The sequence below is a fragment of the Lactuca serriola genome, chromosome 6 (genome assembly GCF_051521515.1).
Source record: "Lactuca serriola cultivar US96UC23 chromosome 6, Lser_US96UC23_V15, whole genome shotgun sequence".
Taxonomy (NCBI): Eukaryota; Viridiplantae; Streptophyta; class Magnoliopsida; order Asterales; family Asteraceae; genus Lactuca; species Lactuca serriola.
Window position 1 is genome coordinate 9,591,704 of NC_136413.1, and position 14,805 is coordinate 9,606,508.

Here is a 14,805-nt window from a genome sequence, read left to right on the forward strand (position 1 = left end):
AATAGCCCATGCCCCGTAATTGCTTCTTGTTAGCATCGGATAGTGTAGAGTGATTTGACCATCTTTGTCACCATTGCCATTGTTGCTCGTTATTTCTTCACGCGGTTGATACTTGGGCGTATACGAGATTCAGTTTGATACCAAATGTTGGCTTTTCACAAGCATGTAACTAAAGAATGGCAATGAAACAGTGACAAAAGGAGAACATAGCACAAATGCTTAAAGTTTAGAGCTTTTATTAAGGAAATTAAAAGAGGAAGTCATACCTCAACGTACATAAATGCAAGCTATTTCAACTCAAAATAGTGCTAAAAATCTGCAACTAATCCTACTAACTTAAGACTCGGACTTAGCCCACATGGCTTTGGATTATTCAACAACTAAAAAACGTGCAGTAAAATTAAACAATTTATTAATTATTTCATCACACAACTCATCACCAGGTTTCTGCCACGAGATAAATAGCAATGGCGGCGGCGGTGATGGTGGTGGTGGTGGTGTAGTCTTCATTACAATGCTTGGAAGTGGAAGTGATCTGGTTGTAAAGAAAAGAGAGGGAGACCTCGGAAATACACCCCTGAGTCCGATGAGTCTTGTATGGAGTTGTGTCTAGCACCGGTGCCATTGTCTTCTTTTCCTGGCTCCCAGGAGACCTCCTGCTAGTGGATGGAAACAGAGACTCGCTAATGTTGGTATGTTCTTCACAATCCAAAATGTGCGATATTGTATATATACTTATATAGCTTTTCTTTTTAATCACAGGCAAATGGATGAATAATTCAGAAGGAGTGGCTTTTACACCTTTCATCATTAATGTATCGATAGGAGAAGTAAGTGATACTGATACAGTGACACCCCTTATATGTATCTTGTAAAGGGCTTATGAAAAAGACGTTGATTGAGCTTATTGCAGGATGTTGTTGAAAAGATATCGACTTTTTCACAACAAAGAACAAGGGTTGTATGCATCTTGTCAGGCAGTGGAACTGTTTCTTCAATCACATTACGCCAATTTACATCTTCTGTGACATATGAGGTTAAACCTAATCAGATGTCTCTCATAATGTGCACTTATGATTTAACTTTATTATGTAAATCTCATCATATCATATATATATAATATATATAGGGACGTTTTGAAGTATTATGCTTATCGGGTTCATATCTACCTTCTGAAAATGGTGACCCTGGTAATTGAACCGGTAGGCTCAGTATCTCATTTTGTACAGGTGATGGTAATGTCATTGGAGGTGCAGTTGGTGGCAGGCTTGTCGCATACACTTTGGTACAGGTATGATTTTATTTATTATTATTTTAAATTAAAAAACAAATGTAATGTAATGAAATGATGTGATTTTGTTGTTTGTAATTTGTAGGTAGTGGTATGTAGTTTTGTGTATGGTGTTAATAATATCAATGTGAAGGTGAAGGTGAAGGCCATAACAGAGTCAACATTAATAGATGATAGTCAACACTTCCGGTGGCTATTCCATGGCAACTACATACACAAGCTGGTGTGAAATGAGATTGACCTTATGGATGGATGATGATCATGATGATAGTATATTTATTATCAAGACAACAATGGTTGGTGTTGGTGTATAGTTATGTTGTAAATGAACGCTATCGATGGAGAAGAGAAAAAAAAAAGTCTTCAAGACCTAGAGATTATGATGAACTCATGCATGAGTCATGTTAAGGTTGTTAGATTGGTTGTGATGACATGGAAATCGACCATTTTTATGGTTGTTAAGTATAGCATTAGGAGCATTATTTTAACTTGGTCATAGTAATGTCTTGAAATGTGACATTGTCATTGTGTATTTGTATTGTTTGTGGTTAATTTTACAGAAAATTCATCTGTGTGAATGTGTTCTCGTGTACATACATGTGTGTATTGTGAAACAAACTTTGCTAAAAAAATAGCCACTTCTCTTAAGCTTTCAACAAAAAATTAAGAAATGCTAAAACGTTGTTGTTTTGAAATGTCAAAGTTAATAAATAGACTCCATGAGTTCAAACTCCATTACACATTAATCTCTCATGGAAACAAAAAGCCTTCTGTGATTCTATGATGAAGCATCCAAGGCACCCACGAGTTTCTGCACATCTCGCTGGAAAAAAGATTGTCAAGTTCACAGATTTAAGCCTCATAAAAGTTATCCAACAATAAAAGCAATCTGTTGAATAAAATTAAGTTTTTACCTCGATTGTGAGAGGTGAAGTTGTGGGGTAATAACGTTCGACAGGTTGTCCATTCTTATCAACCAGGAATTTTGCAAAGTTCCATTGAATGTCATCCCCAAAGATCCCCCATTTTCCAGACTTCAAGAACTTGTACACTGGTGCAGCATTATCACCATTCACTTCAATCTACACCATATTAGATGAATCATGAATGGAAGTTGATTTTATAATAATTTAAAATTGAAATTGGATTTACTTTGTCAAAAATGGGAAACTCTGATTTGTATCGAGTGCAAACAAACTCTAGAATTTGTTCGTTACTCCCAGGCTCCTCTTCCCCAAATTGATTGCATGGAAACGCTAAGATCTCCAAACCTATCAAGTTTTTTGCGATTTTTTGAGCTCATAAACACGAATCAAACAAGTTATACACTTGAAAAAAGAACCTTCATCTTTGTATTTTGCATAGAGTTGATTTAATTCATCATAGTTGGAATTCGTCAATCCACTGTCAAAAAGAATCTTTTATAAGTAGAACTGAAATGATCAATTGATCATACATAAGTAGCTAAATTATCCAACCATTTGGAGGCAACGTTGATTACAAGTAGAACTTTTCCTTTGTAGATGCCAAGATCCACGTTATTTCCATAAGCATCCTGCATACAATGAACTGAAGTTTAAAGCTTTCAAATCCAAATATGACTGTGTTATATGACCATATCAAATTTGAGCTTTGACTTTAAAAGTCAAATCTGGAGCGTCAAATTGCATAGGGTTATATCCCAAATTACAAAATCAAGCTGAAACACACATCGAAAATCAGCTCTTTGTCAATGGGTGTCAATCTTTAAACATCAAAATGTTGAGAAATCAATGTGTTAACTTGTATGATAATAAAAGTAATGAAAGTAAATAAATAAATTAGCCCTAATAAACATAAGCTTGTTCTTCATGGTGAAAGCTAGGTTTCTCTACCTTGATTGTGAAATCATGGATTGATTTAGGTTTGTCTGCCATGTCTGGTTGACTGATCGGAGGATAATGGCTACACGAGGAAAGAAGGGAGAAGAAGAGAGCTTGACCTTTTTGTTTGATAGCCAGTTGCACTTTAAGATTCGCACCTCTTCATATAAATTTAGGTTTACATTTGATGTAATAATTAATAAAATTTTTAAACTCCGATATATAAAATGTTGTCTATACAACTTACGAGTAAATATTTATAAAATTTTATTAAATTAATAAAATATAAGTTTTATTTAGACTTTTATATTATTGATTATATAAAATTAATATTTATTTTTATTTGTTTAGGTTAAAAAACATTTTTATTCAAAATATCTTTTAATTAGATCATATGATATAGATTTTTACTTATTAATAAAACTCATTTAAAAAATATTTTTATTTAAAAGATCTTTTACATTAATTTATTAGAAAATAAATTATTACTATCATAAATTTATTTGATTAATACAAAATTATAAAAATTGATGCATTAAAAATAATAAGAATGGATGGACTATATTAACTAACTAAAAAATATATTATCAATTTGATAATTTTTTCTATTACAAACTGTTTGTTTTTCTCATCACCTCACAAAAACTTATAAAATAGATTAAAACTTTTACTGTATTTGTTGCATCACCATATAGATACACAAGTCAAGTATACACATGGTCACATATAGGTAAATCGAAGCCTCAAAGATGGAAATTTTGCAATACCCATGAATATCAAATAAAATTAAGTTGAAGCAAACCATACCAAATAGCTTTTGTCGTGTTTGAAAATATTCATAGGAAATAATTAGCATAACGGTATAAACTTGAAATATTAAAACTTGTTACAAATTATTTTTTGGAAATGTTTAAATTTACAGAATGATAAACATTAAAATGGTGACTGCCAAAATCTATTGTTTAAAAGAAAATAATTCTCTTTCCCACTGTGTTTTGTACAACGTTATACTTCAAAATTTTCCAGTCTACTAAACCTTGGGGTACCCTGTATCAATGATTCTCCCCTCCACTGTGTTTTGTAAAAAGATTTTGTCTTTGTGATGATACAATTCTCGTTCCAATCAGAAACAAATGCATATTGTTAAGCCTTATGGTTTATTGGCATCATAACATAGAAAACAAAGTGATTCATTAATTCAAATCAAAACAGATGGAAATTATAATTCATTGTACTAAAGCAAGGTAATCCCAACAGAAAAAATCTTTTGGTGTTTTAAACCGGCAAAATGAATAACAACATCATCCCCATGATTTCATTGCTTTGTACTTATTACATAGTTTAGTATTTGTCGGTCTCCATTAAACATCCATCTGAATCTCTCTAATATCAACTGTGAAAAATAAAAAATTACCTCCATGAATCAGTCAAGCAAATGATCGAATAGTTGGTGGACAAATGATAATGCAAGACAAACTGCCAATAGTAAGAAATTTATGCAATCTAAGTATCACGAATTTCATTGCTTTTTATTTATTACATAGTTTAGTATTTATCAGTCTCTATTAAACATCTATATGAATTTCTAAAACTAATATTAACCGTGAAAAATCAAAAATTACTTCCATGACTCAGTCAAGCAAATGATTGAATAGTTGGTGGGCAAATGATTTTTACAGGTGTAAAAGCAGCAGTCATGATTTTTACAGACTGAAAATCAACAACTTTTTCCATGGCCTTCATGGAAGGATTCAAGACCCACGCATCTGTAAGAAATGAATGCACAAAAAAAATCCTGAAAGAGATGGACAAAGAGATAGACAAAGGATGGTGTAACGACCAAAAAATTTCGTTTTTAAAACATCACTTAGAAAACATTAATAATTAAAAACAATGTTTAATTAAACCATTTCACATCGGAAACCAAATTTGAAATCCACAACATGTCAACAACCAAAATATCAGAGCGTCAATCCCAGAATAAACTCATAACTGCGGAAACAAGAGTGTGTGTGATATGCCGCTACTGTGACATCCCCAAAATCACGGCCAGAAAAGACCGATTTTGTTTATGCTTTATAAAAATCAGAGTACTTCATTTTATAAAAAAGTTGCGGAATTTGTTCCCAGAAAAACATGGTAAATACGTTATTAAAACATTTTTGAAGAAACGTATTTATTTCATTTTAAAACGTTTGGGATGTCATCGTTAATACCGAAACATAAGCATAAACAGAACTTACAATGATTTACACTAGTGATCTACATCTCTTTAAATCTCTCAGTGTAATGTCACTTCACTTCGTCACCTGTGATATACATAAATTGAGGTGGTCAGGTTGGGAAACCTGGTGAGTACATAGGGTTTTCAACCCACAATAATATAATTGTTATGTTCAATCATCAAATAATTAACCCAATTACCTATCCCCGTTATCTTCTTTACTCTTAAGGATTTAACCTAAGAGTCATCTATCCTGCATTCGTTTATTCCGAAGTCCCTTACTTCCAGGATTATAGGACTTGCACTAAATCCATAGCTGTCGATGTTTGTTCGTAGAGCACTAATTCCATAGCTGCTATGTCTTACTCATCGGGTACTAAATCCATAGCTACCAGTGTTCAATAGGTACTAAGTCCATAGCTACCAATTCCTAACAGGTATTAAATCCATAGCTACCAGCGTCTGACTAATAGGTACTAAGTCCATAGCTACCAATTTCTAACAGGTACTAAATCCATAGCTACCAACGTCTAACAGGTACTAAGTCCATAGCTACCGGTGTTTGTCCCATAGGCACTAAGTCTATAGCTGCCAATGTATACTCACGTCATCTTCTATCTCTCATCATTCATCTACCCATCTCATACCCAACATATTCGTATATATAAAATACGTATACAGTTTAAATCCTTTAAAACATGTATAAAACGTTCATCCAGCATAGACAACAAGTATTCAAATAATATGCACACATAGCACATAGTTTATATAAAATACTTCATATCTATGTGTAAGATGAAAAGGACTATGCACTCACCTGAGTAGGTGGTGACTCAGCACTCGGACAGCGCTTCGATACTCTCAAAACGATATTCCTTCGATAAAACCTAGTACCAATACCACTAGGGTTTAGTTTAACGATAACCGCGACAAATTAATTAGTCCGAGTATTATTAAGCGTTAATAATACTCGATATAACTCATAATAATAGCCCAAATAATTATTTTAAGGACCTAATAACATTCCTATAATTATTTGAAAGCTATATTAAAAATTGCGTACGCGTAGCACACTTACAACGAATTTTATCGAAAACCGGGACTTAATTGGAGCAGCGTTTCGAAACTGAAAAACTCCTTTTTCTCGGGACTCCGGGAGCCTCGGGGCTTCCCTAGGGTGCTAAGGGGCTTAACTAGGGCTTAGGGGGGTTTATAGCACTTAGAGAGAGAAAGAAGTTAGAGAGAGAAGTGAAAAGGTGTGAAAAATGAAGAACCATCGGCCCCCTTTTATAGCCCTGCGAGGCCTCGGTACGCTGGGCGTACCTCGGACCTACGCGGGGTGTAGCCATCGGATAAGAGCGCCAGCGAGCTTCCAGCTGTCTAACACTCGAAGTAGATCAGGGCGAGGGTACGCGGGGCGTACAGACTTCGGACGCGCGGCGTATGCGAAGGGCGACGTGTCAAGATCCGAAGCGTGTTCCTTCATCAGCGATGGGCGGCCCAGATGCAGCCACGTCATCAACCTCGCAACAGACCTCGTGGATTCATGCTTTAACTTTAAAAATTCGTAACTTTCTCATACGAACTCCGTTTTTGAAGTTCTTTATATCCATGCGAAGGTGGGAACGTACTCTACAACTTTCGTTTAGACTCTGTCGGCTAATTTTTGCTCGATTTTAAATTTTATATTATCAACGGGCCGGGACAGGATTGGTCCGTTAAATCCTCATAACTTCTTCATCCGACATCCGTTTCCACCCATCTTTTTCTCGTTACGCTACTTTCAACGAGATCTTCGATTCTCGTTTAGGTCGTGTCGGCTAAAAACCGCTCGATCTAATATTCGAATTTCGGGTTGTACACTGCTAGTCCGAAACTTCGAAAAATCATAACTTCTTCATACGAAGTCAGATTTGGGCGTTCTTTTTATCGATGTTCTTAGTTTAGCCTATTCTACGACTTTCGTTTAGATTGCTAAGGCTAAATCTTGCTCTATCGTGAATTCACTATTTACGCTTTCCGGTGCCGTGCCGGTTCCGTCGCGAAACTTCGACGGGTCATAACTTCTTCGTTATAACTCGGATTTCGGCGTTCTTTATATGTACGGAAACCTTGAGAAATATCCTACATCTTGGTTAAGATTATTTATTCTAAATAATATTTTGTAGAAAATTCGTTTTTGACCCCTATTGCCTCTAATTTGACTAGCCCGGATTTGCGGGCGTTACAGCTACCGCGCCGGCTCCTTTCCCCTAGCTGAAGAGGTACCTGAAACAACAACTGAAAAACGTAAGCACAAAGCTTAGTGAGTTCCCCCATCGTACCACATACCATACAACACATATCATACATACTGTCAGGCTATTTTGGGGTGCCTGACTACCCAGTACGGCCATTCTGGGGTGCCGACTACCCGTGCGGCCATTCTGGGGTGCCGTCTACCCGTGTGGCCGTTGTGCCGTCTACCCGTGTCAAGCCATTCTGGGGTGCTGACTACCCTTCGGTCCTAACGACCGAACCTCGGGGACTATTTCACCCCCTACTACTACTACTACTAATATCACATATCATAACATAACATATTATCAGACATATCTGGGGTGTCTGAACTACCCTTTGGTCCTAACAACCAAACTCGGGGACTGCTCCCCTCCTACTACCTCTAACTCATATAACAGATCATACTAGCATATAAACATAACATCACATACTGTCAGATGTATCTGGGGTGTCTGACTACCCTCCGGTCCTAACAACTGAACTCTACTACTGTCACATATAACATATCATGCTAGCATTTAACATATCAAGTAGTAGCAAACCTAGATGATATCATAGAGACAATCATCTATCATACGTCTCCTACTGGTGGGCCGACATTGTGGCCTTAAACCCACAGCTACTGGAAGGTAACTCACCTCGAAATAGCTGCTGAAAGTCTGCTTGCTGAGCGCCTGACTGCTGAACCGGAGCTCCCCGGCTAAAATTTCCAAAATCACTAAGTCAGATACTGATAACTAATCTTAGGGTAAAATGACTATTTTACCCCCCGGTCAAAGTCAACATCCTGGTCAAAGTCAACTTCCTGGTTGACCGGACTCGCCGAGTTGGCTCACCAACTCGCCGAGTCCCTTCCATCTGTTCTAGTTCTACACCCGTTTCTACTCGTCGAGCTTAGCGAACACTCAACGCGTTCTTCCTCGATGCATACATACTAAGTCCAAGATCATCTAACTCGCCGAGTTGAAGAACAACTCGTCGAGTCTAAGGCAATCTTCATCGGACTCGCCGAGTTGCTCATCCAACTCGCCGAGTCCACGGCTAACTTCATAGGACTCGTCGAGTCCATCGTTCTACTCGCCGAGTTCATTTAGTCCTTTTTCTATACAGACCTGATTTGAGTCATGCACCGGCTCCAAACCACAGATCTAGGCTTCTAGGGCATGCTTATCACGTAAAGTTGCAAACTTTACGTGCATGCATAGCTTTAGGGGCTTCAAATGTCCAAACTAAGCTCTTAATGGGGTTCTAAGCTCAAGAGTGACCTTAATCACCAATATGACTGAAACATAACACTTTAAGAAGGTAATGAGAGTCCAGATCTGAAGTATAACCTGACCATAAGGTTTCTCTTCAAGGATTTGGGGTTTTAGGGCTTAAAAGCAACAATTTAGGGACAAACAAGATCTAATAGATCAATAACCAAGATGGAAACTTTATTACCAGAATGGATGACCACAAATGAATGTGTTCTGGATCTAAGTCCCCCTCCTTGATCTCTTCAACTTCTCCCTTCTTCCACTTGCTCCAAGGTGCACCAAAAGTCCCTTCACAAGGCAACAATCACTCAAACTTATCAATGGAGGCTAGGGTTTTTGATAAGGAATGCTTTGAGGGTGATGGGGGCTGAGATGGGGCTGTAAGGACATTTAAATAGGGTGCAAACCCTAAGGATTAGGGTCTCCTCCTGATTGGCCTACTCGCCGAGTCCAGGCGTGGACTCGCCGAGTAGATCACTTAAAGCCCGCATCCACTCGACATCTACTCGGCGAGTTAGGGCTACAACTCGCCGAGTAGCTCTTCCCAAAAGAACATTTAATCAAAATAATTACGTACCAGGAACGGGGCGTTACAGATGGAGAGAGAAAGACAGGAGTGGCATCGACATTATTTAGATCTAGGGTTTAATGGGTTTCTTGAAAAATAGATACAAAGAATGAGGGAAATGGAAATAGATACAAAATATTACTGATATATATCGGCTTCATATTTGGAAATTCCAAAGAATTAGGGCAAAAGGGGAGAGACAGAGCATAGAAAAAGAGACGGTGGACACAATGGCAGAGACAATATACACAAATTTGTTCGTTGAAGTTACTGATTTATCGGCTTCAGTTTAGAATGTTGAGCGTTATTTGTGGAATACATTAGCATCATATTTGTTCTAATCATCAGTTTCAAAACCAAAATCTCGATGAAATGGTTTGGGGTATATTCAGTACTTCTTATTGAAACTTTTAGACGGGAAAATTTTACATGGAGGGGCTAAGAAGTTGCTACGTGGACACAATGGTACTGTTTTATTAACATAGAGGATAAGAGTCAAATAAATTTAATTTCATAGTAGAATAAACTCATTACATTGCAAAAAAATCTTAAACTCGTTATATAAAATGTTGTCTAATATGAATATAACATTTGCAGCCTTATAAATAATTAAAAATACATTAACGAACAAATAAAAAACATAATAGTTTGGTTTCATCTTTCTCCTCTTTAAATGAGGTTATACCTTCACCTTGGGTTTAGGTTTTATAGGACACTTATTCCAATTCATATTTCTTACCCTTTCAATTAAGGCTCTGTTTCGGACATTAGGGGTGTTCACGAGACGGTTCGGTTCGGATAGTAATAAAATTGTGAACCGTGACCACGAGACGGGTACCTTATGCACACTAACCGAAACCGAACCGTATTGAAAAAAAAAACGAACCAAACCGAACCGTATGAAAGCAGGTAACCACGGTTCGGTTCACGTCCTCGAAGTTTGCTGACTCCAGAAACAACTCTGGGTAGTGCTCCCTCATCTCCTCTTCCGCCTCCCATGTCCACTTTGAACCCCTCCGGTGCTGCCACTGCACCTTCACTAACTGAACCACCTTGTTCCTCAAGGTCATCGTCTTTCGATCTAAGATCGCAACTGGTATCTCGATATAATTCAGGTTGCTATCAACCTGAATATCCTCCAAGGGTACAACTGCCGACTCGTCCACCAAACACTTTCTCAACTGAGAAACATGAAAAGTGTTGTGGATTTGGCTAACCTCTGCTGGAAGATCCAACCTATAGGCGGCTCGACCCACCCGGGCCAAAACCCTAAAAGGACCAATGAACCTGGGGCCCAACTTGCCCCTCTTCCGGAACCTAATGACACCCTTCCAGGGTGATACCTTCAGGAGGACCATGTCACCCACCTGAAACTCCAAGTCTGAACGCCTTCTGTCGGCGTAACTCTTCTGCCGACTCTGCGCAGTCTGCAGCCTGCTACGAACCTGCTGGATCAACTTTGTCGTCTTGAGCACCACTTCGGTGCTCCCGATGACGCACTGACTGACCTCGCCCCAACAAATCGGGGTCCTGCACTTTCTCCCGTAGAGCATCTCGAAAGGAGGGCGGTCAATACTCGCATGGTAGCTGTTGTTATATGAAAACTCATCCAAGGGAAGATAGGTATCCCAGCTACCACCGAAGTCTAGCACGCACACCCGCAACATATCCTCCAGAGTCTGGATGGTCCGCTCGCTCTGACCATCTGTTTGCGGGTGAAAGGCGGTGCTAAAATGCAAACGAGTGCCCAACTCGTCATGAAACCTCTTCCAAAACCTGGAAGTAAAACGCACATCCCTGTCCGAGATAACCGATACCGGCACCCCGTGCCTCGCCACAATCTCCCTAATATAGATGTCGGCCAATTTCTCGGCCGATATGCTCTCCTGAATCGGAATAAAATGAGCACTCTTGGTCAATCGATCCACGATGGCCCAAATCGAATCTACTCCACGCGCGGTCCTGGGAAGCTTCGTGATAAAATCCATCGTGATATCTTCCCACTTCCACAACGGGATGTCCAACGGCTGCATCTTGACATGCGGTCTCTGATGTTCGGCCTTGACCTTCCTGCAGGTCAAGCACCGCTCGACGTACCAAGCCATATCCCGCTTCATGCAGGGCCACCAATAATCTAGACGAAGATCCCTATACATCTCCGTCGCCCCTGGATGAATAGAGAATCGGGATTTATGCGACTCCTCCATCAAGATCTGGCGCACGCCTCCGTGATACGGCACCCACACCCTACGGTGTAGTGTCAATAGTCCTCGGCTATCATAATCGAAGGAGGAAACCTGACCCACTACACGCTCGCTCTTCCGATGCTCCTCCTTGATAGCCTCCTGTTGAGCCTCCCGAATTTGCTCCAACAGGGGAGTCACTACGATCATCCTCATGAAAATATCCCAGATCGGCGCCGCCTTGCGGCTAAGCACATTGGCCACCACGTTGGCCTTCCCCGGGTGGTAGAGGATCTCGCAATCATAATCCTTCACCACGTCCAACCATCGACGTTGCCTCATGTTCAGATTCGGTTGATCCATAAGGTACCTCAAACTCTTATGGTCCATGTATATGGTACACCGGACCCCATAGAGGTAATGTCGCCAAATCTTGAGGGCGAAAACAACTGCCCCCAACTCCAAATCATGCGTCGGGTAGTTCGCCTCATGAGGCTTAAGCTGCCTCGAAGCGTAGGCAATGACATGCCCCCTCTGCATCAGTACCGCGTCCAACCCTGAAATGGACGCATCGTAGTAAACCACAAAATCCTCTACACCCTCTGGCAAGGCTAAGATTGGCGCCTCGCACAATCTTTGTCTCAGCGTCTCAAAGGCAGCCTGCTGCTTAGGTCCCCACCGAAAGACTACGGCTTTCTTCGTCAGCCGCGTCAGGGGTACGGCTATCTTGGAGAAATCCTGAATGAATCTCCGATAGTAGCCTGCTAATCCCAGGAAGCTCCGAATCTCGGATGGAGACTTTGGAACCTCCCATCTCATCACGGCCTTGACCTTGGCCAGGTCGACCAGAATCCCGTTCTGGTTGACAAGGTGTCCGAGAAATTACACCTCATGCAACCAAACCTCACACTTGGAGAACTTGGCATACAAGCTCTCCCTCCTCAGGGTCTCCAAAACCTCTCTCAGATGCTCCTCATGCTCTTCCTGTGTCTTGGAATAAACCAAGATGTCATCAATGAAAACTATCACAGACCGGTCCAACATCGGTCTGCATACGCGGTTCATGAGGTCAATGAACGCGGCAGGAGCATTGGTGAGCCCAAACGGCATCACCACGAACTCATAATGGCCATAACGCATCCGAAACGCGGTCTTCTATATATCCTCCTCTCTAACCCTCATTTGATGATAGCCCGAACGCAAATCGATCTCGGAGAACCAAGATGCTCCCTGCAACTGATCAAAGAGGTCATCAATCCTCAGGAGTGGGTAACGGTTCTTCACCGTTACCTTATTCAGCTCCCGGTAATCTATACACATCCGATGCGACATGTCCTTCTTTCTCACGAACAGAATCGGGGCTCCCCAGGGTGAACTGCTCGGTTGAATGAATCCCTTGTCTAACAGCTCCTGCAGCTGTGTAGACAACTCCTGCATCTCAGGAGGAGCCAACCGATACGGTGCCTTGGCTATCGGAGCCGCACCCGGAACGAGGTCAATCCTGAACTCCATCTGTCGCTCCGGAGGTATCCCAGGAAGCTCTTCTGGAAAAACATCTGCGAAATCTCGCACCACCGGAACCTCACTCACCGTTGCCTTACCCGCCTCCCGGGAATCCATCACGTACGCGACATAACCTGCGCATCTCTACTGAAGGTAGCGTCTAACCCTCGCTGCTGAACATACTGCGGGTCCACACTGTGGCCTCTCTCCATGAATCACTAACTCTCCCCCACCTGGGGTCCTGACTCGCACTAGCTGCTGCGCGCAATCTATCACCGCCCCATTAGGGCTCAACCAATCCATGCCTATAATTACCTTGTTCCCACGCAACAGAATGGGAACCAAGTCTACCAGGTAGCGCTCCTCAAACAAGCATAATACGGAATCCCGAAACACCATCGATGCTCGCATCGATCGATCATCAGCAATTTCTACCTCTAATGGGCAATCTAACACGCCCGAAGACTCAGGAAACTTATTGCTAAGCGCAAGGGAAACAAATGATCGGGAGGCACCCGAGTCGAACAACACCTGAACTGGGATGTCGTTCACATGGAACGATCCTAATGAATACATGTACACACCGAGCACATATCAATATCATAACATCATAAAAATAAAATAGAGGGAAAGAATCATACCCGTCACCACATCGGGTGCGGCGCGTGCCTCCTCGGTAGTCAGCTGAAATGCCCGACTCCTCACCACTGGAGCCTCTGCCTTGCCCTGCCGGCCTTCAGTAATCTGCAGGGTCGTTGGTGCTGGCGCCTTCACTGGCGTTGTGGCTGTCAACTGGGGACAATTGGCCTTCTTGTTGCCCCTCTGGTTGCAGTGGAAACACAACAACTCTGATGTCTGTAACACAGGTGCAGGGGCGGTACTGATGGGTTTTGGTCATAAGACATCCTATGTGCTCATACAAACCCTAAAGCTTGGATCTAGGTTTCTCTATTGTACATACTTTGAATCCAAGACTTTGAACCCTAATTCTAGCATATGGAAATCGGAATTCACATGTAATTAGGTTTAAGAACATACCTTGATTGTTATATAGCAATAACAATCCAATTCCTCCTTGAATTGACCTTGGAAAGCTGAGAGTCACAAGTGTCACTCCTCTAATGGCTTACAAACACCATAAGCAAGTGGAGAAGGTATAAAGAGAGAGGAGGGAGGTTAGAATTCGTCCTTAGGACCTCTTGGGAAGGGTTGGACGAATTCCTATGCCTTAGGGGGTTTATATAGGTGTAAAGATTAGGGTTTTAGTCCTTATCCTTATCTAGTTGCTTGTCCACCAAGCAACCATAAGATAAGTCCTAGAAATCCTTATCCTAGTCAAATTCTAAGGGATTTACACCTCAAATTCGTTCACCATATATATAAGATAATCCTTACCTTATTTTGTAACTATCACATAATTACAATTCAGCCCCTCTAGTTTAATTAATTACACTTGATCACAAAATTAATTCTTAATTAATTATTGACCAATATTAATTAAACAAATATGATTTCTCCTTTAATATATTATTCTTATAACATATTAATAAATCATAATAACCTCTATCTCTATTTATTTCTCCAATCAAGTTGCTTTGGTGAAGGCAACCCAAAAGGACCATGCACCATCGGGTC

General features: G+C 40.6%; 1 protein-coding gene and 1 pseudogene across 1 annotated transcript; one reads left to right on the forward strand and one right to left on the reverse strand.

Annotated features, from left to right (window-relative positions):
* The first annotated feature begins 340 nt into the window (after positions 1-340).
* Positions 341-1,520, forward strand: LOC145059494 (AT-hook motif nuclear-localized protein 5-like; annotated as a pseudogene).
* A 390-nt stretch (positions 1,521-1,910) lies between these two features.
* LOC145058281 (glutathione peroxidase 1-like) lies at positions 1,911-3,322 on the reverse strand. The gene is made up of 6 exons (XM_079006207.1): positions 3,166-3,322; positions 2,770-2,846; positions 2,634-2,695; positions 2,444-2,562; positions 2,206-2,373; positions 1,911-2,114 (listed from the first exon to the last, which is right to left on the reverse strand). Exons 1-6 carry the CDS (start codon positions 3,205-3,207, stop codon positions 2,070-2,072), a joined length of 513 nt encoding a protein of 170 aa, XP_078862333.1. The 5' UTR covers positions 3,208-3,322; the 3' UTR covers positions 1,911-2,069.
* Positions 3,323-14,805: the final 11,483 nt, after the last annotated feature.

Bases quoted from the DNA above. Each gene is read 5' to 3' on its own strand.
- LOC145058281 (XM_079006207.1), bottom strand. From the start codon at position 3,207: ATGGCAGACAAACCTAAATCAATCCATGATTTCACAATCAAG. The intron at 2,696-2,769 runs GTTGGATAATTT...TCTTTTTGACAG, and splicing joins ATCAACGTTGCCTCCAAATG to TGGATTGACGAATTCCAACT. The intron at 2,374-2,443 runs GTAAATCCAATT...AATATGGTGTAG, and splicing joins AGTTTCCCATTTTTGACAAA to ATTGAAGTGAATGGTGATAA.